The sequence below is a fragment of the Drosophila virilis genome, chromosome 2 (genome assembly GCF_030788295.1).
Source record: "Drosophila virilis strain 15010-1051.87 chromosome 2, Dvir_AGI_RSII-ME, whole genome shotgun sequence".
NCBI lineage: Eukaryota > Metazoa > Arthropoda > Insecta > Diptera > Drosophilidae > Drosophila > Drosophila virilis.
The window spans coordinates 1,485,033-1,507,088 of record NC_091544.1 but is presented as its reverse complement, the minus strand read 5'-3'; the positions used below and the strand labels follow the sequence as shown (position 1 = coordinate 1,507,088).

Genomic DNA, 22,056 nt, shown 5'->3' with positions numbered 1-22,056 from the left:
CCCTTAACTACGAGCTTCACTCTATACAGAAGGCTTTTATATTCGAAAAGATTGAGTTGGAAAATTATAATTAGCTTACAATAATCCAGCATAAGAGTGAGAGTCTTATGCACAGGATTAACTAATGACTCGTATCTGGAATATTTGTTTACCCAATTGCAAATACCTCGTGCAAGCTGTCACAAACGTACGCAAATCTGCAATATACCCGCTTATTAAGCAGTCTTCAATATGGCTAGGGTATGTCAAGAAGAAGACACGCATGGAACCGCAGTCGCCTCACGCTTGGCCAGCGCTGCGTGATAAAGTGGCCGTGTCTCTTGTTTGCCCGTTCTTGGGATGCATATAAATTGCATTTACAGCATGAACAAAATTGGCGCATTTTACTCTCGTTTCAACAAGTTGCAAGCAGCGCGTAGCAGCAAAGTGGAACGCCTGCCAGCCCTGGGGCAGGAAATGCAGGTTAAAATAATAATAATAAAAGCCGATCGATACCTGGGAGGAAGCTGCAAATGGGCTACTCTAGTTGAGCCCTGCACCAACTGAATCTCTTTAATTGTAAAGGTTCTCTGATTTAAATTGTTATCCACTTGAGGGGAGACTTGTTGGAAGATACTCTACATAAATTATAAAATTCTAGTTTATAAAATTAGTTCTTTTAAATAACTTTTCGGAGCATCTATCTACGTACCTTCCTATCTATCCATCTATCTATCTATCTATCTATCTATCTATCTATATATCTGTCTAGCTTAGCTATCTCTTTACCTATCTATCTATCTTTTCATCGATCTGTCCATCTCTCTATCAATCTTTCTATATATATATATATACCTATGTATCTATTTTATTCTATGCCTAAATATTGAAGAATTTCTAGCCAGACACACTTGCTGCCTGCACCAAACGTTCTTTGACTTTCTAAAGATACCTCCCTATCTCTCTCTCTTTCTCTCTTTCAGTACTTTAAGCCAATAACTGTATAGGCCAACTAAATCGCATATTAACCCATTTCTGCGCCGTCATCGGAGTGTCATTTGGAGGCGCACCTGACAGCGATAGCTCAATTGCTGCTCAAATTTTAAACGTCGCATCTACAACTGAACTCTTAAGAAAGACACGAGGTAAATAAATGTTTAACCGCAGATACCACTCGGATGGGCGCCTACAGATGGGCTCGAGGGCCACGTATCAGTGTTGATTTCCGTTCAACTGTTATTTTTATGACTACTTTGAGACATTCCCACAGGGCTTACGAGGTCTCAGTTTTTTCTTTTCGGCCTCAACAGTTTGCAGCGTCACATGAAAAACAAACGAAAGCAACGGCCGCGAGTTTTTAAATAATTTATCAAACAACTTGTATATGCGAGAAATTACATTGAAGAATATTAAAAAAAAAAAACGTATAAAAAGAATAAGATCTTTTTCATTCAATTATGTTTAATGTCCGGTTTCATTTGAACACAAAAGTCATTTGTATAAAATAATCACACTTTCGAGCTGAAGAAAAAATTCCAAATTAGCAACAATTTCAATTTGAAGCTGTGCAACAATTTCGTGAATTATGCGTTCATTTAGGGGCTCGCTCAATAAAAAGCCGTGCCACGTAATTAAATGTAAAGACCGTGCCATTATGGCCTCTGCTCCCAATGCGTCTCGGCCCACAATAAAACGCGAAAAAAAGAGGCATTAAAACAAAATAACATAAAAACAAAAAACTATAAGTTGCGGTTCAAAAAAGTTCAGTAAGCGACAAAAAAGAATAAAAATACTGAACAAAATGTGAAGTCGAGTTGCAAGCAAACGTGCTGTCATTAAATTTAATAAGCACTTTTTAGGCCAAGCTTGGATTTTTTCGAGCCCGCCCGAAAGAAAAGCACTAGACAACAAAAAAAAAAAAAGAAAAAAGCGACAAACGAAGCGTTTTCAAAACGAAATGGTCTGGCAAAATATGAAAACAAAATCCACAAAAAAAAATGGAGAAAAATGGAAAAAATGGGAAAAATACAAAAGAAATGTGACAAAAAAGCGCAGAAACAATGAAATAAAAAATAGAAATGACATTTTGCGCTTGCCTCAGTTTTCAGTGCGCGATTCTTTCCGGGCTTTTTCTATAGGGTTTTTCTTCGAAAAGTAAATGAACTCTAAGCACGCCGCCGTCTAACGGCCCATTTCGGCTACCGTCCCAGACGTTGTAGCCAAGGTGTTTTACTTAACTCGCTTTTGGCTGGCGGCTATTACGCAACACAAGCTCGAGCATGCTGTTTGTTACCTCAATTACGTGAAACAAAACAAAAGTCCGTTAAAGGACAAATTGAGTTATTAACCAAGCCAAACATTCAACCAAATGGGCTTAAAGTCGCGCGCGTCAAAAAAAAAATAAAATAAAAACAAAAAACAACTTCAAATGCGTTTTTAAAAGCGGCCCAGTTGAATATGCGCTCAACTGGAGCACAGTTGACGGAAACGTTCATTACGGACCACACCGTAGTCTATGATGATGATGATGATGATGATGATGTTGATGAAGCTGCAGATGCTCAGGATGATGAAGAAGATAATGAGCATGATGATGACGACAAGGGCGGTGGCTTTGTATGCCTGTGCACCAGTTACAGAGATCTCCCATTGCAACTATACACTCAAAAAAAAAGAGTTAGCTCAAATTTAAGAAAATACCCATTTACAATTTTACTAATTTTGGACTTCGCAAGTAGAATATTATTTTTATAAAATAAACAATAATTTACTAAATGAAAATTGTCACAATACTAAACAAATACAAATAATACATACAAATAAATAAACAAAACAAACGCCGATGTCAATGGAAAATGAGTGAAAACTAAAAGTTATTTTACCCATTTTCAATAGAATATAATTATATATTCTTTTTAATATCTAAACTCTACTATATATAGCTATAAATAAAGCCAGTTATAGGTAAAATTATAAATGTTTAGTATCTGAAAAAGTAGATTCTCTTTCTTTAAAGCATATTTTAAAGACTTATTAAATCTCATTTCATGTATAAAGAAACCTTTAAAATGCAAATTCAGTTTACAATGAATTATTTTCTACCTAAAGAGTAATATTTAAGAAGTATATTAAAGAGTTCGAAACTGGCGAGCTGCTTGAGATTCTTCTCTCCTCTCATCCTTAAAAGTAGCTTTAAGCAAATTAAACTAAATAAATGGACTTCAACGTATAACTTCAAGCAAGCTAAAAATAGCATAAAAATAAAGTAGTTTTCTTAATTAACAAAAATTAAGTACCTTAGCGCAGCTAAAATTTTGATGAGCTAAGCGTTTGCTTAGCCAAAATATTACCTAATCAAATATATAGTTATATATATAGATATATATATATATATATAGATTTAATAAACGTGCTCAAGTTCATTTGGCAAACTATCAATCGCAGAGCTCAGTCTAGCTTGAAAGCGTTAGAGAGCGGAGAGCTTATCATATTTCAGACAACTTTCTACTGTCAATGGCGTTTATTTGCTGGGTTTGCAATATACCCACTTCAGTTTATACTATACTACAGGTCATATAAAAAAAAAAAGAGGAAGAAGTAGTAGTAATATCGCATTTCAGTGCAGAATTTTTTGTTCGCAGTCAGTGCACATGAGCGCACATGAACTGCAGCAACTGCAGCTGCAACTCCTTTTGGCCAACTCCAGCCGCAAATCCAGAACCAGAACCAGCTTGGATGCCCGGCCGTTCTTCTTTTTTTTTTTTACCCGCCCGGCATAGTGCACTTGATGGCAGTCGCCGAACTCCCCGCTCGACTTTCTCGGCGGCCAACTCAATTATAAAATGGCACAACGCACAAAACACATTAAAATGTGCACGTGGAAAAGGTTTTCTGTTGCATTTTCATTTATCGTTTTGCGCAACTTGCTGCAAAATTTATTTAGTTTTCCCTCAACGTTCTGCCATTTCTTGTGCATTTTGACTTTCGAGCATTGTTCCGTTATGGCAGCTTGGCCAGCAGCGGCGGACAAAAGAAAATACAATAAATAATGGAAAACTTTTGTGCGCTTGCCAGCAAAACAAAAAGTGCACTGAAAAAATGAGTTCGTAACTCAAAGATCCAATAAGCGAGCAAATTTTGTTGGTCACTCGTTTAGGTCAGATTTATGAGAAGCGTAAAGAGAGGCGGTCAAGTGAGCTAACATATTAAGGCAAGTCGTTATTGGGGCAAGCTGTTATGGTAACCGTTTGTTACAGCACTTAACTTATTATTCATTTAATGTGTTAGCGAAGTTAAAAAACATTATGCATATAAGTTTATAACTCAAAGATCCAACAATCGAGCAGATTTGTGAGAAGCGCATAGAAGGGCTAAATAATGTAACTGAAAATATGCTGCTATTTTATTGAATCACTGCGGGTAACTCCTTATCAAATATGTTAGGGAAGTTACTCAAAAATCCAATATGAACTTTAGTTGGTCAGTTGTTAATGTCATTTTTATGAGAAGTGCAAGGAGAGGCGGTCAAGTGGGTTAACATAAAGCCATACCAAGGTATTGAAACATTTTGTTACAGATCTGAAATTATGATTCTTCAGCTATTAAATCATATTAGAAAACTTCCTATTCACTATGTTTGGGAAGCATATACGATTCGATAAATATATGACCAGTCAAAACCCAAATAAAGTTGTTCTCAAGTTAGGTCATATGAGGAGCGGCAAAAGCAACTACTTTGAGCGAAACAAAATTAAGATCTGCTGTTAATATGGTATTAAATCAAATGTTTATAAAGAAAACAATACTTGTTGCCTGATACAACGGAAACTGCAAGCAAAAAGTAAGTCAATTGTAGAAAAAATGTAAAAAGAATATTGGATTAGATGAGATAGTTGATTACTACAGTTATATGTCTAACAGCATGACTAGTTAATTGTTTACTTGTCAAAGTCATGTGCATGAGAAGCGCAAAGAGCGGCACAGCAGAAGCCAAGTAAATTGAGAACAGCTGTTCGTATGATAATATTTTTTTAATCGAAATGGAAATGATGTAAGTTTAACCAGAACAGGTAGTTCCTGGCATAAGCAATGTGTACGACCAAACAATTGTCTAAGCAACCACCAAAACGAAACGCATGAGCGAACAAAAAAAAATAGAGAGAAAGGGAGAGGTAGAGGGAGACCAGAATCAATTGGAACTGATCGACGCCGACAGCTGGCCGATGAGGCTGGCAACATGAGCAAGCATTTTGAGGCACGCAGCGTGGGCACCCAACGGCGACGGCCAACTGATGCACCTGCTCCGTCCAAAAACAACAACATAAAGAAAAACAAAACTAAAACAGAGCAGACTGCGAACAGAGAGTTCAAGAGCGTGGGCTCTCTGCAGACCGGTAGAAGTTCGCGTGATGCCGGAAATGCAATTGTCGCACGCCCACCAAAATAAAACACACTCACAACTGCCATGGCAACCAATCTGTATTAGTGTGTGTGTGTGTGTGTGTGTGTGGGCACATTTATGATAATTATATGAAAATCAATTGAAGTTAATGCCATTTTATCATTGGGTCGCGAGCGACACTTCAACGAAATGGAAATTCAAGTTCTCGCACATTGTTGATAATTTGTGTAACAGGCTTGTGGCACAAGCTGTGCGCCGTACAACTGCCACATGTGGCACTTAAATGGGCATGCCACGAGTCAACCAACAGCAGCTGTCAGTCAGTTAGTCAAAAGTATCTGATAGATACATGTGCGCTCGTTCGGTTCTGTAAAATGCGAAGCGCACTTTTCGATTTAGATAAGTTCTTTCCCGTCTCTCTGCCCCTCTCTACCCTCTACCGCTGGGGTCTAGGGCGTGTTGTTGCTGTCTGGCCAGCAAATGCCAGGTAAATATTATTATGCACACGCACACACACACACACACATGTGCACATGGAATTTGGTGAAAATTGCAACATGAAAAACTTGAAAAACCGGCAAACGGCAAATGTGCATGAAAATGGCCCAACTGGCAAAACTGGCTAACAGCAAACACACACACACACACACATAACAATTCACACATTTGCGGCAGCATAATTTCAGTCAGGCATAGATATGTGAGGGGGGGGCGAGATGCTGGTTTAAAATGCCAGCACAAAATTCAAATGCAATTGGCAAAAAAGCCGCAGAGTGTGTGAAAAGCATGAGAATGAAGAGATACAAATGTGGCATATGAGTGCGTTTGTATGTTAATGTATATGTGTGTGTGTGCGTGTTACAAAAGCCCAAAAGGCATTGCAAGTTGCAACAATGTGTGGCAGCATTCATAATTCAAATGCGCACAAAGAATGTTGCAATGCGGTTTTGTCTACAACTAATTTATGCGACTATTAGCCAGAGAAGTTGAAAGAATTTCAGAAAATTAAGCCGCAAAACCATTAAAAGAAAAGCTGTGAAAAGCTCAGCCATCAATTCAAGTCATAGAGTAATAAACAGATATTTATTACTCTCTGAATTCAAGCAGAGATTTTCAAATAATCTTACTACTATCTAAGCAATGCAGTTCCCAAGGCAATCCAATGATGAAAGAGTACAGACTGACTTGACTAAACAACCCGCAGAAGATTCCTTTTGGGTCAAGTTTAAGCTATAAGATGAGGCTTTGTAGAATTTAGCTTGAGCTCATTTGGGCACGAGCATGCGTGGCTGAGTGCTTAAAAAGTAAGCGCGAGGTAGCCAGTTGAAATCGTTTAGGTCAGATTTATGAGAAGCGTAAAGAGAGGCGGTCAACTAGGCTAACAAGACGTCGTTATTGTAATCATAATCCTAAATCAAATGGATAAATTAGTTCTTTCAATTTTTCCGACACCATTCCTGATTAGTTTTTCAAATTTGACCATAATACTGGCTTCAATTTCGACTTTTTCAACTTGTTGTTGCTTATGCAAATAAGTTTCCTTTGCAGAAACTGTCTACACTGAGAAATTGGGAACTGAAAACATCTAGTTATAGGCGAGAGCTGTCAATGTTTGTTGGCCGTAACTTTCAGCGTAGTTCAGCACCGTAAAAAGTGTACAAAAATTCCGAAAAAAAATAGAAAACAATAAACAACACGAACATAACGTCGAGATTTTTGAACAAAATTCCAGTAAGTAGCGCCAAAGAAGTCAACACAAACGACTACATCATCATAGCTATTATAATAATCATCATTATTATTATTATTAATTCTATTGTTGTTATAATTATTATTGTCGTTCGTGTAGCCAGTGACATGTCTGAACTGCAAGCATCGCTGCTGCTGAAGCGGCAACTCGCTGAGCTGCATCGCAATCCCGTCGAGGGCTTCTCCGCAGGCCTGATCAACGATGAGGACATCTTCAAATGGGAGGTGGTCATCATTGGGCCGCCGGACACACTCTACGAAGGCGGCTGCTTCAAGGCGCATCTGATCTTTCCCAAGGAGTATCCATTGAGGCCGCCTCGCATGAAATTCGTCACAGAAATCTGGCATCCGAATATTGAAAAGAACGGCGATGTGTGCATCTCCATTCTGCACGAGCCCGGCGACGACAAATGGGGCTACGAGAAGGCCGAGGAGCGCTGGCTGCCCGTTCATACCGTCGAAACCATATTGCTATCCGTCATCTCCATGCTAACCGATCCCAACGATGAGTCCGCCGCCAATGTGGACGCCGCCAAGGAATGGCGCGAAGATCATGCCGAGTTCAAGCGCAAGGTGGCCCGCTGTGTGCGTCGCAGCCAGGAGGAGGTCTAGAATGGGACGTGCACCACATGCATAGCTCTACAAAATTCGCACACACTCACACACACACACACGCACACACATACATTCAACTCGGAACGGTCAACATTCAAGCATGCGAATAAAATAAGCGACTGCTTGCAAAAATCTAGCGACTGGAGTACAATTCACAACTGCCTCGGGCGAAAGTGTAGAATTTGTATACCCTGTATGCCTGGTATATGCATAAAGCAGGGTATACTGTTTGTGTGCAAACGTATGTACCAGGCAGGGAGAACTTCTCCAGAGCCTTTAGTATGCACAAGCTCTTCTATGCCATATTCTTGCCCTGAAAGTTTCATAAAGATTGGACTATAACAGTTAATCAAGAAAGCATTTCCCATAAATTTACCCGGGAACATAAAAGGAAGTGCAATTGCTTGTGAGGACAGCTCGGCGCTGAGTACAGGGCATATTCTAGTCGGTCTGACCCGACTCTTACTCTTACTCTGGCGGATTATTTTTGGTTTTTGGTTTTGGCTTTAATTGGCCTCGCAGCAGCTGCAAATGCGCCGCTTTAATTAAGTTTCTCACATGATTAGCGTGCTTTTCTATGCCGACGCCTGTCAGCTTTAATTAGCCTTCGCGCTGCATCTCTGGGGCGGGCGGCGGCATCTTCAGCCACTTGGTCAAGTCGACCAAGTGTGGGTCAATCTTAAGCCGTGTGCTTAATGCACGACAGCTACTGCTGACACACTTGCCAAATGCCAGTTGCCAGTTGCCACTTGCCAGTTGGATCTGTGCTAACTTTTTGTCTTGGCTGTAAGCAGCTTTATTGACTTCTACTTCACATGGCCGAAGCAAAACGCGCCACTCACCTGGTCGATCTGGGCACATGGCGGTCGAACGACTGTTAACAAGAAAACACAATTATTTTTCGATCTGCCGAATATCAAATACCCTTGCAGAAATATGGCAATTCAAAAAAATTTTGAAAAGTTAAAAGATTATTCGGATAGACAATATTTGACTTTGTGGAAGAGTTATATATTATACATTTTGGTATATTTTATATGGTTGTCAGTTAAACAAAAATTGATTTGGTTTTTAATTTGCTTTTTTCCATTAGACATATTACCCTCATGCCCAATTTTTGTATGATATAAGCATTTTCCACCCATTTTTCACAGTTACGCGTGAATTCCACAAAATTTCTGCAAAACCCGTGCATTCATCAAGTACTTTGTGTTGGCAAACTTGGCCCATATAAGAGAAATTCGTGAAGCACGTCTCAAATTAATAATAATCCTTAAAAATAAGTTGGAGCCCGAAACTTTAGTCAACTATATACGCTTCTGTGTGGAATTGCCAAACGATCCTCCCCCCATCGCACTCGATACCTAAAATTGTCAGCTTTTAACTCCGACGGATGCACTTTTGATTTATCACCAATCAATCAGTCAGTCAATCACGCTGTCATTTAGACATGCAGTTGTACATAAGTCACCTTCCATGAGTTGCAAATTTAATGTCAAGATTAATATGCCCACAGTGAGTGTATCGAAAGCATTTTATTAACGGCTAACTGAAGTTTGTTTTGCTGTCGTTGTTTGTGCTGTTGTTATTGTTGTTGTTGTTGTTTAGCAACAAGTTTTGCATTTTGATTTTGCATTGTTTTGTTCCGGCCATAATCCGGTCATGCCTGCCACATTGTTGGACAGTGACTCAAAAGCGGTTAATGAACATTTTTAGCCACAGTTTGATTTCTTCTGGGTGTGCCCCCAAAGAAATACCAAAACAAAAAATACAAAAAAAAAGCACGACTGTCTGGCGAATGCATATTAAAATATTCCAAAATTATTATGAATCAGCGCCAGAAACGCGATTGGAGAACTGGGTAAATAAGGCCAAGCCAGCTAGTTGGCCAAAAACAAATACGCGACAGGGGAAAATCACAAATAAAAACAAGAATTCTGTAAAGAATCAACTGAAAAAAAATCTTGGCCAACAAAATATGTAAGTAATAAAAAACGAAAACGAAAAGCCGAAGAAAACAGCACAAAAACCTGCTTGTAGACAAAAAACGTGGTAGAAGGCACGCCGAAGATTAAATATCCTTACACTTAAATGAGCAGAAATTTAAAAATCACAATTCATATAAAAAAAAAACAGTTAATATACGCATGTCGATTCTTCATATAAAGGTATATGATATAGGAAACATATGATATGAAAATTTGGTTCATTCGCAAGAAACTCTAAAGACAAATTTGTTTAAGATATCTAGAAAAACATAACAAAAATGAATTTGCATCTTTGACCGATCTTTCCAATGTCAGCTATATGATATAGTCATCCAGTATTGATCAGATTTTCGTTTTACACACAATAGTGAAACTAAGAAGATGATAAACGAAACAAGCAGAACTATTCCTATGGCAACTTTGTGGTATTGTTATACGATCCGTAACTACGCAAATTTTCCATGACAATATCTTTAAAGCTAAGAGTCTCGATAGCTTAGATATATATCGCCTAGGCTGTTAATACTGGTCAATATATATTTTTATGGTGTGGAAGTTGTTTTCATTCAAGCGTTACACATTTCTTGAGATAACTATAATACCCTCTAAAAGGGTATAAGAAAGAGATGCCACAAAGCTGAAGCTGAAGTCTCATCGATGCTGCTCCAATGTGGCAGAGGCTGTGGCTGTGACTGTGCCTGTCGCTGTGGCTGAGGTTCTTCTTCAGCGCAGCAAAACTCACTCAGCGAGTAGAAATTGAATTGATGTTGTTGTTGTTGCCCAAGTCGAAAACCGGCTTCGACTTCAGTCTTGACTTGTCTGTGGCTAACAAAACGCACAAAGCGTAAGGCCGGAATACCTGGAGCTGACAAGGGAGAGGGGGGAGTGAACGGTGGCGGGTGGAGCTGGACCACGATCTTCAGATTTATAAATAGCATTTCAATACGCAGTGAAATCTACTTGCGGGAAAGCGGGGCCATCAGCTTGAGCCTATTTAGCCGGGGTCAGACAGGTAGCTGCTGCTGCTGCTGCTAGCAGGCGCAGGTCAGCTTCATTAGCGGCGATCGAGGGTGGAAAAACCCGGCAAGGCAGTGTCTTGTTTCTGGGAAAAAGGCGCCGCCGCCTTGTGCGTACACTTACCTACAAAAACAAGTACAAATCCAATAGACAAGCGCTGCGCCCCGTATGTATGCTGTGCGTGTGTGTGTGCGTGTGTGCGTGCGTCGCATACGCTTTAAGTAAATTCCAATATGCGCTGGAGCTGGAGCTGGCGTTGTATCTTACAGATACATTGACTCAGATACTGGTTTTCATATATCGTATATGCTGTGCGCTGTGGTGCGAGCGAGACAGCAAATTGCAGTGAAAATGTCGCTATTGGTCGTTGCTCCTTGGTTGAGTAAGCCCAGGGTATGTGTTAGTCGGTTTTTCTTTTTTTTTTTTGCACTCTAGGAAGCTGCGTTCGAACACTTTCTTTTACCGAGAATCGCGCTGCTTATCTGTTTATCTAAGCACAAGCTTAGCAGCATTTACACGCTTGTTGATTTTGTTGTTGGAATAATTTACAAAAAAAACGCAGAACAACGGCAATAATCATATCGAAGTTGAGGCAGAAACTACCTGACGCGTACCGCCGCGTCATAAACACTTTTTGTTGTTGTTGTTGTTGTCGCTGCTGCTGCTGCTGCCGCTTATTTGTTTTTTTTTTATTAGCATGTGTTTGTGTATTTTTAAAAACGCGCTACGTTTCGTTCCGTTCATTCGCGACGCGCCTCACGTTCACGTTTTGCCGGTTTGTCGAGCGCACACGTCCACCTGCGTTGCCGTCTCAAAGTAAACTAAACCCAACTACATTGAAAACAAGTTTCTGACAACGCAGTCGCTTCGCAGTCGCTGCCTCGGTCGCAGCTGGCGTCGCAGTATAACAAGTCGAAACGAGATAAATGCACGCAAACACATGCACTTCTGCCCTAGCCAGGCCACACACACACACAGGAGCGGACTTGCCTGCACTGCGCCCACATGTGTGCGTGTTTACAGCAGCACATGCTGTTACTATTATTTCCAGCGAATATTTTTGGGTTAAGAATTTTGCTGTACACCTAAGTGAGCTACCTATTACGGGTTAGTATTTGATTTAATTGTTGTACTTGAACTTGTACTAAGAGCTCACATAAAATGAATTTTAAAAGATTAATAGTTTATATCAAGATTTCCAAATATATGTACATGTTTTTATCCATAAATACTTTTTAGTTTTGCTTAAAAATAAATGTAACTCAATATTTAAGGAAAGCATCCCAATTGACTTGACATGAATAAAGAAGGAATGTTTACATACTTATTACAAGCTCAGACCTCATTTAAATTGATATTTTCTAAATGTATAGAATGTTGTTCTTATATTTACTTTAAATATTCATCCATTTATTTCAAGAAAAAGTACATATATTTCTGAAATATATGGGTTTTTTAATGTAAATAACATGTAACCCCCTAATAGCTCAAGCCGCACCTGAACGCGACTGTCAGCAGCTTTGTTGCAACATTGTTGCCGGCAACATTGTTGCTCGCAACTTTTAGGCTTGTTGCTGGGCACTTGTTGTTGCCGGCTTTTTGGCTGCGATGGTTTTTGTTTTTGTGCGCTCTTGGTCGTTGGCACTGCCTCACACCCTCACCCACACCCACACCCACACCCAGACCCGCAGCTGCAGCCGCACCTCCCCCGTAAAGAGCAGCACAGGGTAGTTTGTATTTACACAGACACACACACACACACACACACATATACAGATACACTCCACCACTTCGACGTCCGTTTCGTATTTACATTTTACAATATGTACAATGCCTGGCGCTAAATATTTGATGAAGCTGCCAGCCAGCTACATAGAGATAAAGATAAAGATACAAATAGACAGTCAGACAGACAGACAGACAGATAGATAGACATTTGGCAAGACATTTGTGTCTGTCTGGCAGCTTTACTGCTTTTCCGCTTTTCATCTGCAAAATGGCTGCTCTACGGCCATATTTGTTGGCATTTTGTCCATCTGCCTCATAATTGTCTAGTTTGCATATGGTTTTCATCTTTTATCAGTTTGCCGCCTCATTTGCACTTGAAAATGTTCCTCTTGTCGGTGGTACACTCGTATTTGCACTGACTGTTGATAATGCTGCCCGTTTTATCTTATCTGCAGCAGACCTTCTCGTTTGTCAAACTCCTGACAATGTCAACGCCTTTAAACATAACGCTCAACGCATATGCATTAGTTGTTGTTGTGTTGTGATACCCTGTACCCATGAAAAATGTCAAAAGAAGTATACCCAATCAAGCATCGATTTCAGAGGGTATAATAACGCAATCAACGATAACTTGGCCCGCTTCCACGAAATCGATAAGTATCGATTTTCGGCTTAAGTTCGCTAACCCCATCTCGCAGCTTGTATCCTTGTATAACATAATGTATTTATATGTAAAAGAAATTCTTTAAAATATTAATGACAGGGTATATTCTAGTCAGGCACTGCCCATTAAAGCACGTTTACAGCTTGTTCTTGCTGTCGCATGTGTCGCTGCATTTCCATTTGCATTTTGAACAATTGTCAATTGCCGAGGATGCACTGCAGCAACGCCTGGCCTAGGAAATTTGCATGAGTCGAGCTGTTGTTGTCTGCGCCAAGACAAGCTCACTTTGATGCACTCGCCACGCCCCGGCCCGCCCCTTAAATGCAGAGCAGGCAACTCGTCAGGTCTGGCGTTTTGTTTATCTTCTTGTTATGTGTGTAATTTGCATAAAACTAAGTTTTCATCTTGTGCCACAAGCCCAAACCTGAGCACAGCAGCAGCTTGCACTTTGACCCCCAGCTGACCCCGCCTTGCCGCCTGGCCACCCGAGAACTGCCAACTGCCAACTGTGGACGCTGCCGTCACCATAAAAGTCATTAAGAATATGTGCATCTGTCGCAGAAAGAGGTCCTGTGAGAGGTGCTTCGAGCTCCTGCGAGGTCTTGCATATTCATGGGGCACAACTCGACGCAACTTTGACAGAGCACAGCTTTTGGCCATGGAAATGGTCTCGCACTTCTGCATTTAGCCAACTTTAATTAAACGTTTATAGCTCAACTCGTTCGACTTGCGCAAATACTTCCGGCCGGAAGTGCGAGGCACTTGACTTGAACTACTTATAAAAATACTTTGTGTTTAGATTAACACCTCGCAGGCTCAGACACGGACTTGAAATCCTGCTCAATGTTTACTTAAAACCGAAATACTTTAAAGTGAGTCCCTGGAGCTCTACTCTCTACTTCATCGGGTGTGCCTGACTGTGATATACCCTGCCACACATGCTCTGGGCCCACAATTTGTGGCAAGCTTCGGTGCTTGTTGTCCGATCTGAATGCAATTTTCAGTGCATAAATATCACATTCAAGCTCAAGACTATGCCTTCAAAAATGATCTTCTTCGATTCTGAGTGGTTGAGAAACATTTGTTGGACCTATGTATACTATAATTTATAATGTAGCTCATATAACTTTTAAGAAATGTTACGAGAAATAACAAGAAATTGGTAACAAAATCATTTGCTGTCTAAGATATCAAATATAGTCGAATATACAGCCTAGAAAATTGCAGGTTTGTTGAGCATAAGAACATTGTAAACACGTGAACTTTATCGAAATCGAAATTCCGTATATGAAGTTTCCTTATTGGGCAATAAGATCAAATAATCAATTTTCCATGTGAATTTGTATCTTTATATCTATTTATCTTCATATTGCTTTGGCTCCTTTTGTGATAGATAATTTGTTTTTAACTTTTCTGCGAGACTAACGTGTATGCTAGTACATTCGGCACTTTTTCTTGTTCATAATCAGAACTTATCCCCTAAAAAATGAACCTTAGCATTTCGAATCCTTTTCCAGACAGACCAAACAACCCGACTTAAGAAGTCCGCACTCTGTTTACCAGTCTAATCTTATTTCACACACGAACTTATCCACATCCGGCAAAAACTGTAGTACCAGGAAATATGCAGACAAACAAATATATGTATATAATAGCATAGATATATCTGTGTATTTTTACTTCTAATGCAACAGGTGCTTTAATAGAGCAACTAAATGTGAACAATTCTTATTTTTTTCAGTCTCAACCAGTTTGTCTGTCATTTAACATTTACATAAAATTCGTTTGTAAACAGAAAAACAGACAAGTTTAAGCAATATTCGTAAAAATAAAATTCTGCAAATTCTCGCCTTGAAGAGACTTAGGAAAACCCGTAGAAAATGAGCAACAAAGCACGTAAAACCAAATATGTTTTGATGGTTTGCGTGGGTGAGAAACAAAAATAATTATAATAATCTAAAAGAAATATGATAATAAAATTTAAAAAAAATATATATTTAAAATCCCCCTCAGATAATATTTGTCGCTCACCAATCGCAGAGGCTGTGTTGCGTGACATCATCGTCAAGGACAATCTTCATTCGAATTGGCGCGTGGACAGCGCCGCGATTGAGGCGTGGCACCTGGGCGCCCGGCCGGATGATCGGGCGTTGAGCGTGCTGCGGCAGAACAATATCAACTATCATAGCTGTGCGCGACGGCTGACTCCGGAGGATTTCGAGAAGTTCGACTATATACTGGGCATGGATCAGAGCATTTTGGCCTCCCTGAAGCTGCTGCAGCCATACTATGCCAAGTCGCAGCTTCTGATGCTGGGCGACTTTTTGTTTGGACTGAAGCCGAACGAACGCATCATCGAGGATCCATACTACGTAAATAGCGAGCATTTATATATTATATTTATATATAATTATTATTTGTAGGAGATGGGCGAGGCGCCGTTTCAGAAGATTTACGAGCAGTGCACGCAGGCATGCGGCAATTTTTTAAAACAAGCGCGACAGGACGAGATTATAACATAGAATTCAACTGGCGGGCACCATTGCAGGGTTAACAACAGCTGTTGCGATGTTACCCGCCAGCTTGTGTACTTGTTCGCCAGTGTTGGCAACGACAGCTGACAATTTAAATCGCATAACATAAACTTTGGCGTACAAATTGATTTTAGCAATGTTGAAAAAAATACTAATTTGTTTTTGGCAATAAATTAATTGACGACAAAAATTCGACTTGTTCATCAATAAGACTTTTAAATGCTAGCCTCTGCCGTTCGTCCATAGCTGAGGCTGTTGTGGTGGAACAGCTTGGCAAAGACGAATTTGCAAACAACCGTTATTGTGAGCCGCGACATGTATTTTATGGCGCAAATGCAGAAGCTGATTATGCGTTTGTGTAGCAGCGTCAGCATGTTAATGAAATGTTGTTTTATTTATTTATAAAATTTAGAGAAGTGTGCGAAACGGTTCGCATTGGTTTTATTTTCACTTATACCGACATCCGAAGCGAACTGTGGTGAACTACTGTCAGCTTGCCGCCATGAACATAAGTTCGCTTCAAATTCACCATTCCGTTAGTTTTGTTCATATTGCTAGTTTGTTATAAAAAGAAATAGCACTTGTCTAAGCCACGTATTTTACAAATATAATATCGTATCCCTGTGTCACTTCCCGAACTCGAACGAAAAGTTTAATTATAGTCTGAACAAGATTCAGAGTCTGAAAGCAAATTAAGAAGCTGCTCTTAAAACGCGCGTCACGACAGAATTAATATCGGGATTTAACTGGCTGGCAACATTGCAGAGCTAACAGCTGTTGCGCTGTAAAGCTGCCAACTTGTGCCAGTGCACCAGTGTTGCCAAATGGCAGCTGATAGTTTAACCGGCATAAATACATAAAAATTACTATTCCGTTTTAATATGGTGCAAAAAATATTAATGATTTGCCTGGGTAATAAATTAATTGAAAGCAAAAATGGCTCGACACACTAATCGCCTTTACTGTGTCCACAGGCAACATCTGCCGCTCGCCCATCGCCGAGGTGGTTATGGTTGACACCTTGGCCAAGGCGAAAATTGAAGGTGTTGTTGTCGACAGCGCCGCGCTCGGATCTTGGCATGTGGGAAATCGAGCAGATCCGCGTGCCTTGAGCACACTTAAAAAGCATGGCCTTGACAGTAAGCACATTGTGCGCCAAATTAAAAAGCAGGATTTCACCGACTTCGACTACATATTTGGCATGGATGAGGACAACATGAGCCAGCTGCGCAGCCTGGCGCCGAAGGGCTCCAAGGCGGAGCTGCTTATGCTGGGCGATTTTGGGCTGAACGCAAAGGACCGCATCATTGAGGATCCCTATTATGTAAGTTAACTGTCAATGGCTTGCGATTTAATTTAAATTATTTGCGTTTCCTTTCCAGCAAAGTGGCGCCGAGGGCTTCGAGACGGCCTATCAGCAGTGTGTGGTGGCTTGTGAAGCGTTTGTAAAGCAGCGACTGCAAAAATAATCTTAGTTAAATGTTGTTGTACATAATTAATATATAAACTGATTAAACCGCAATTGAAATAAGTGTGCGAACCGGTTTGTCTATGTGTGTGTGCAGGCAATGTTTACATGCATTGCTACTCATTGTGGTGAAATACTTTCGCCTCGCTGCAATAAATTGTTTTTCGCTCTGCTTTGGTCTACACCATTTCGTTAGGTGTTGAGCAATATTTGCTCTGTTTACAGTTAAATTAAGTGTTATACTGCAGAAAATTAAAATTTGTTGTACAAATTCTCGCTTGTGACATGAAAGTCTTATTTGTTTGTTTGGGTAAGTGGTAAATGATTGTGTAAGATGGTTTTGAGCAATTTAAAATGTTTATCTCAATAGGGAACACCTGTCGCTCGCCCATGGCGGAGGCGATATTGCGGCATTTAATAAATAAAAAACATGTGCACAGTTGGCACACGGACAGCGCCGGACTCCGTGATTGGAATGTGGGTCTGCGGGCGCAGGGGCGTGCCCAAGACCTGCTGCAACAGCACGGCCTTAAGACCCAACATCTAAGTCGTATTGTATGCACAGAAGCTAACTATGAAAATAACAATCTAACACCTGGTCCCAACTCTCAGATTACCGCACAGGACTTTTACAGCTTTGACTACATCTTCGGCATGGATGAAGGCAATCTGGCAGAGTTGCAGGAAATGGCAGCTCAGCTGCAGCCGCAGCCAAAATGCCGCATACTACTGCTGGGCAGCTATCTGAATCGCAAGGAAGACGAGATTATCCAAGATCCCTATTTTGTAATTACCTTCAAGTGTACTTATTGATGTTGTTCATCAAACCCTTTTTGCTTGCAGAGTCAGGGCATGGGCAGCTTTCATGCGGTGTACACACAAATCCTGGAGAGCTGCGAGCGTTTCGTACAGCAACATGGCCATCCGACTTAGATATTGACAAAAACCTTTATACATTATGATTAAGCGCGTGATATTTTATGCTTCGGTTAAATACTTTAAGCATAATTCTACATTCTAAAACTTTTGCTTCAATATGTTAAATTATTATTTGTATTGTATTTAAGACCTCTTCTTTATGTCAGAGAAATTGTGAAATGCAAACCAAATCGATTCTCTGTTAGATTCCCACGTAAATCTAAAATCTGAGGTATCGCACACATCTATCAAAAACAACGTATCCATAATTGAATTGATTAATAGTGTTAAGGCAAATGTAATTAATTTAATGTAGTTCGGCAATTGATCGACAAGCAGGGTCAGGCAAAGTTTTAATGCGTGTTACTATTTTATAAGAATTATATTATATCTTGTTAGCTATCACAAACCATTTTGTAGATTTATTTATCGTCATAAGCCTGCTTAGAACACCTTGCCCTGCAGCACTTTGTCCATAAAACGTGCCCAGCTGTGCTCGAGCAACTGGTAGGCTCGCTGCTGTTCCTTTTCCGTGAGCGCCGAGTAGCGTATTGAATTGAAAACGAGAGTTTTTAGGACACGAATTCCGGCATTGTTGGGCGCCATGCTCATGATGGCATAGTAGAAGTCATAGCTGAGACCTTTGGCGTTCCAAAAGCCGGGATCATCATTGCACACGACGACGGGCACATCCAGCGCCAAATACTGTGCACCCGGATGATTGCGCATATCCGAGACCAGGTGCAGCACCTGATTCGAGATGGGATTCAGCTCGACAGCGATCTGTCGCGTTTTCACGGCATTCATCAGAATGGGATGCTTGACCAGAGCGAAGGCGTGGCCAATGCGCGTGGTATTAAGCAGCAGCGCGTCCAGCATATTGATATCCGTCGAGGCACTAAACCAATCTGCAAGGAACACTTGGAATTACTTCTCTCGGAGGTGCTACTCATGTCACTCACTTGTTTCGCCCGCGTGCAGAAACAAACGTGTGCCGGGCGGCAAATCCTTTAGGGCCGCCAGCTGCTCGTATATGGGCTTGCCCTTGTCCTCCTGGCCCACCAGATCGAAGCCGATCACAAACTGCGGAAAGGTCTCCCTGCAAGAGAACAAATGAGTTAAGCCGGTACAAAGGTCTTTGAGCAGCCACGCCTACTGCAACAGCTTGAACTCCTTGACATTCTCGCGCATCCGATCCGCGTCCGCGCCTCGCCACACGGCATAGATGACCTTGATGCCCACAAAATTCGGATGCAGGCGCACAAATTTCTCGTTCAGCGACTGCAGCTCGCGCACCGCCTGCTCCCGCGGAAAGGTGCGTCCGCTGGCGTCGTAGAGCTGCAAGAAGGGAGGGAAGAGAAGGCAGGCTTAGGCGAAAGCTTTGAAAGCCGGTTAAAGCTCTCACCTCTCGCAGGCTGATGCGCAGCTCGGCGTACATGACATTGTCGTTGTAGAGCTCCTCCAGCATCTGCCAGTGATAGGCTCGATAGGCGGGCAGGTAATAGATGGCCTCTGTCAAGGTATCGAACATGCCCTGGAATCGGTTCCAAACGGCAGTTATTGTCGGATGCTCCACTGCAAGAAAAATAAGCATAGTTATTTGCTAGGAAAAGTGTCCATTACGAGCTGGAACTCACGCTCCGGCACGGGCGTATACAAGTTAATCAGTCGCTCGAAATTCTCATCGTACAACGCCGGATCGATGGAGTTGCGCCTCTCGTCCGCCACGTAGACATACTGTGAGGTGCAGCCGTGCTCCTTGATGGCGCGCCGAAAGCTCAAACGGCTGCGACCGGCCGCGTCCGTGCAGCGCATCATGCCCGGCATGTAGGACATGTTCTGCAGCACCCACCTGGAGCTGACCGCAGCGGTGTTATGCATATGGAGCACAGCTCCCTTGGGCATCTGCTGCAGGAACCGGAAGATCGCGCTGCGATCGATCAGCGGCTTGGCCTTGAAGAAATGCATGGCAGCTGCATTCTGTTCGGCATTGCGAAAACCCTGCGCCAGCTCGCCCAGCTTGTACTGCATGAAGAGATCGTCCACCTGGGACTCCTGCGTGCTCAGACTGGTTCGGCCGCCGGTCATGAGCTGCTCCTCGGCGCTGAGCACCGCCAGGCGCGCCTTCTCATAGCCTGGAGAACACAATTATATACATATATGACATTATGTGCATCCAACCTGCCCCAATCCTTACTCAAAGCCGTCTCCGATTTGCTGCTAGGCGGATTAACGAGCAGTCCGAGCAGCAGCACCAAGAGTCGCCTCATAGTCTCGAATGGCGTCAGCGAAAGAAATTTTGTTTGACTCTAGCTTCGATTTGCTTTGGCCCAATTAATGAGCCGCCTACGCAAATATTTTTCTATTACCTTTTACAGGTGATAATTACGTGTGTGCCTCGGCTTCTCGGATATATTCTATTGTCCCATTGGTGGTGGTGCGCCCGTTCGCCAGCCGTGCTCTGCGAGAACTGGGCGAGGAGCTTGTCGTCAGTTTATCATGCGGTGGCAAAAAATTTTGGAATAGTTGTTGGAAATTGCTTAAGCCCAAACAACACACTATTATTCACAATTAATAAATGTTTTTCTTCATTTTTTTGTTGTTGCGAAATTTGTTCTAGTAGCGAACATTTCGCTGGTTTTTCGACTCGAGGCATATGGCTGTGCATATCAAGTGAATCAAAAAACTAAAAAAAAAAACAGACCCAAGCCCGCCCAATGCTTTTTAATTGATATACCCTGTAGCTCAGCGAGCGGCGACGGGGTATCTACAGTTGCCCAAGCAATATGTCAGACAAAGACCCAAAAATTATTCTAGTTAGGCTTTTAGCACTTCATTTTCATAGTTTGATGTCATAAATAAATAAATAAATTAATTAATTAAATTATAAGACACTCTTTGTGATCCCAATGTGGCATGCAGCTTAGTTTGACAGGATTTTTGGGAATATAAATATATAGATATATTTAAGAATATACATAAATATTAAGGAAGAGCTTCCCAATCTTTCCCATCGTATTCTATTCCATTCCATTCTATTAGATTCCCATTGAATTCTTACAGCTATGCTGAAAGCACAGAGTGGGAGAGAGAGAGGGAGAGAAATATAAAAAGAGAGACTGAGAGAGTAAGATCCGTTAAACACTTTAAATTCGAAGACATCTTCCGTTTCTGAGAGAGAGAGAGAGAGATATAGTGAAAGAGACAGAGAGTAATACTGGCTAGACACTTTACATTTGCAGACACATTTTTTATTTGGAAAGAGAGAGAGTAGGTCCCGCGAAAGAGGGAGATGGACAGAGAGAGGACGCGAATGAAAGAAAGAGATGGGAATAGAGAAAGACAGAGAAGGAGAAGAAAGTTCTATTTTTAAGCACAACTCCCAGACATACCTTTTCGACAACTTACAGGGCATCTCTCAGTCGAGCAATGCTCGAGAGGAGCTCGTTAATTGTCAACTGACGTTTACGGACGCGCTTAGCTGGTTTCTAATCGCATACGAAATGAGCTGTTCCCCGTACGAGTCGATGCTCTTCTCGCCGGGAGTTCGCTTTGGGGGCTGGGCGTACGAATACTTAACGGTAATTGGAGACATCAAAAACAAAGTAATCCGCCTATTTATAAGAAATAATTTGTGATATTTTAGAATAAATGCAACGTCACTTTAAATAACAGATAATTGGAACAATTAGCAGTGCTGTAAACTGCGAAACAATTTACAAAAATTAAATATTTATTTTACTTGTAATTTCAGTTGAGAGTTTATTTATTGTAAGAAGACCTTGCAGGCTATTCTTGTTCATTTTGTTAATAGCTGGGCCAATTGTTTTAAGCCAGTTGAATACCACAGATTTAAATCAAAATAATAATAAATTCCTTCGTTTTAATACTGTTTTCTAGTGCTAGATAATTATTTGTTTATTATCCACATAAGCTGTTGGTTTTTAAAATAAGAAAATATACAGTTTATATATTTCCCACGATTCATTTTACTT

The 22,056-nt window shown here is 41.1% G+C and overlaps 6 protein-coding genes across 6 annotated transcripts in view; 4 read left to right on the top strand and 2 right to left on the bottom strand.

The window, feature by feature from the left end:
- Window positions 1–11,583, bottom strand: part of kmr (kramer) — a 67,185-nt gene extending 55,602 nt beyond the window's left edge. The window contains exon 1 of the mRNA XM_032439290.2: window positions 10,873–11,583. The gene's annotated coding sequence lies outside the window, so the exon portion shown is untranslated. The remainder of the gene's footprint in view (window positions 1–10,872) is intronic.
- Window positions 6,952–7,880, top strand: Ubc87F (Ubiquitin conjugating enzyme 87F). The gene is made up of 2 exons (XM_002058485.4): window positions 6,952–7,111; window positions 7,230–7,880. The coding sequence occupies exon 2, from the start codon at window positions 7,238–7,240 to the stop codon at window positions 7,739–7,741; it is 504 nt and encodes a 167-aa protein (XP_002058521.2). The 5' UTR covers window positions 6,952–7,111; window positions 7,230–7,237; the 3' UTR covers window positions 7,742–7,880.
- Window positions 11,584–14,891: 3,308 nt separating the features above from the next.
- Window positions 14,892–15,881, top strand: LOC6634840 (low molecular weight phosphotyrosine protein phosphatase 2). Its single transcript, XM_002058484.4, has 3 exons — window positions 14,892–15,070; window positions 15,155–15,513; window positions 15,565–15,881. Exons 1-3 carry the CDS (start codon window positions 15,022–15,024, stop codon window positions 15,661–15,663), a joined length of 507 nt encoding a protein of 168 aa, XP_002058520.1. The 5' UTR covers window positions 14,892–15,021; the 3' UTR covers window positions 15,664–15,881.
- Window positions 15,882–16,433: 552 nt separating this feature from the next.
- LOC6634839 (low molecular weight phosphotyrosine protein phosphatase 1) lies at window positions 16,434–17,206 on the top strand. The gene is made up of 3 exons (XM_002058483.4): window positions 16,434–16,587; window positions 16,650–16,999; window positions 17,058–17,206. Exons 1-3 carry the CDS (start codon window positions 16,557–16,559, stop codon window positions 17,142–17,144), a joined length of 468 nt encoding a protein of 155 aa, XP_002058519.1. The 5' UTR covers window positions 16,434–16,556; the 3' UTR covers window positions 17,145–17,206.
- A 105-nt stretch (window positions 17,207–17,311) lies between these two features.
- On the top strand, window positions 17,312–18,343 carry Argp (Arginine phosphatase). Its single transcript, XM_002058482.4, has 4 exons — window positions 17,312–17,453; window positions 17,514–17,698; window positions 17,756–17,929; window positions 17,987–18,343. Exons 1-4 carry the CDS (start codon window positions 17,429–17,431, stop codon window positions 18,074–18,076), a joined length of 474 nt encoding a protein of 157 aa, XP_002058518.1. The 5' UTR covers window positions 17,312–17,428; the 3' UTR covers window positions 18,077–18,343.
- A 115-nt stretch (window positions 18,344–18,458) lies between these two features.
- Adgf-C (Adenosine deaminase-related growth factor C) lies at window positions 18,459–20,711 on the bottom strand. The gene is made up of 6 exons (XM_002058481.4): window positions 20,259–20,711; window positions 19,699–20,196; window positions 19,467–19,636; window positions 19,218–19,399; window positions 19,024–19,160; window positions 18,459–18,969 (listed from the first exon to the last, which is right to left on the bottom strand). The coding sequence occupies exons 1-6, from the start codon at window positions 20,329–20,331 to the stop codon at window positions 18,506–18,508; spliced, it is 1,524 nt and encodes a 507-aa protein (XP_002058517.1). The 5' UTR covers window positions 20,332–20,711; the 3' UTR covers window positions 18,459–18,505.
- Window positions 20,712–22,056: the final 1,345 nt, after the last annotated feature.

What these genes read in the sequence shown, in the direction of transcription:
- Ubc87F (XM_002058485.4), top strand. Translation starts at nt 7,238, where the DNA reads ATGTCTGAACTGCAAGCATCGCTGCTGCTGAAGCGGCAACTCGCTGAG.
- LOC6634840 (XM_002058484.4), top strand. Translation starts at nt 15,022, where the DNA reads ATGAGCAACAAAGCACGTAAAACCAAATATGTTTTGATGGTTTGCGTG. An exon ending in TGTTTTGATGGTTTGCGTGG is followed by an intron (nt 15,071 to 15,154) that starts GTGAGAAACAAA and finishes AATCCCCCTCAG; the next exon opens with ATAATATTTGTCGCTCACCA. An exon ending in TCATCGAGGATCCATACTAC is followed by an intron (nt 15,514 to 15,564) that starts GTAAATAGCGAG and finishes TATTATTTGTAG; the next exon opens with GAGATGGGCGAGGCGCCGTT.
- LOC6634839 (XM_002058483.4), top strand. Translation starts at nt 16,557, where the DNA reads ATGGTGCAAAAAATATTAATGATTTGCCTGG. An exon ending in AATATTAATGATTTGCCTGG is followed by an intron (nt 16,588 to 16,649) that starts GTAATAAATTAA and finishes CTGTGTCCACAG; the next exon opens with GCAACATCTGCCGCTCGCCC. An exon ending in TCATTGAGGATCCCTATTAT is followed by an intron (nt 17,000 to 17,057) that starts GTAAGTTAACTG and finishes TTTCCTTTCCAG; the next exon opens with CAAAGTGGCGCCGAGGGCTT.
- Argp (XM_002058482.4), top strand. Translation starts at nt 17,429, where the DNA reads ATGAAAGTCTTATTTGTTTGTTTGG. An exon ending in AGTCTTATTTGTTTGTTTGG is followed by an intron (nt 17,454 to 17,513) that starts GTAAGTGGTAAA and finishes TTATCTCAATAG; the next exon opens with GGAACACCTGTCGCTCGCCC. An exon ending in CCCAACATCTAAGTCGTATT is followed by an intron (nt 17,699 to 17,755) that starts GTATGCACAGAA and finishes CCCAACTCTCAG; the next exon opens with ATTACCGCACAGGACTTTTA.
- Adgf-C (XM_002058481.4), bottom strand. Translation starts at nt 20,331, where the DNA reads ATGAGGCGACTCTTGGTGCTGCTGCTCGGACTGCTCGTTAATCCGCCT. An exon ending in TGCGCATCAGCCTGCGAGAG is followed by an intron (nt 19,400 to 19,466) that starts GTGAGAGCTTTA and finishes CCCTTCTTGCAG; the next exon opens with CTCTACGACGCCAGCGGACG. An exon ending in TCTGCACGCGGGCGAAACAA is followed by an intron (nt 18,970 to 19,023) that starts GTGAGTGACATG and finishes TGTTCCTTGCAG; the next exon opens with ATTGGTTTAGTGCCTCGACG.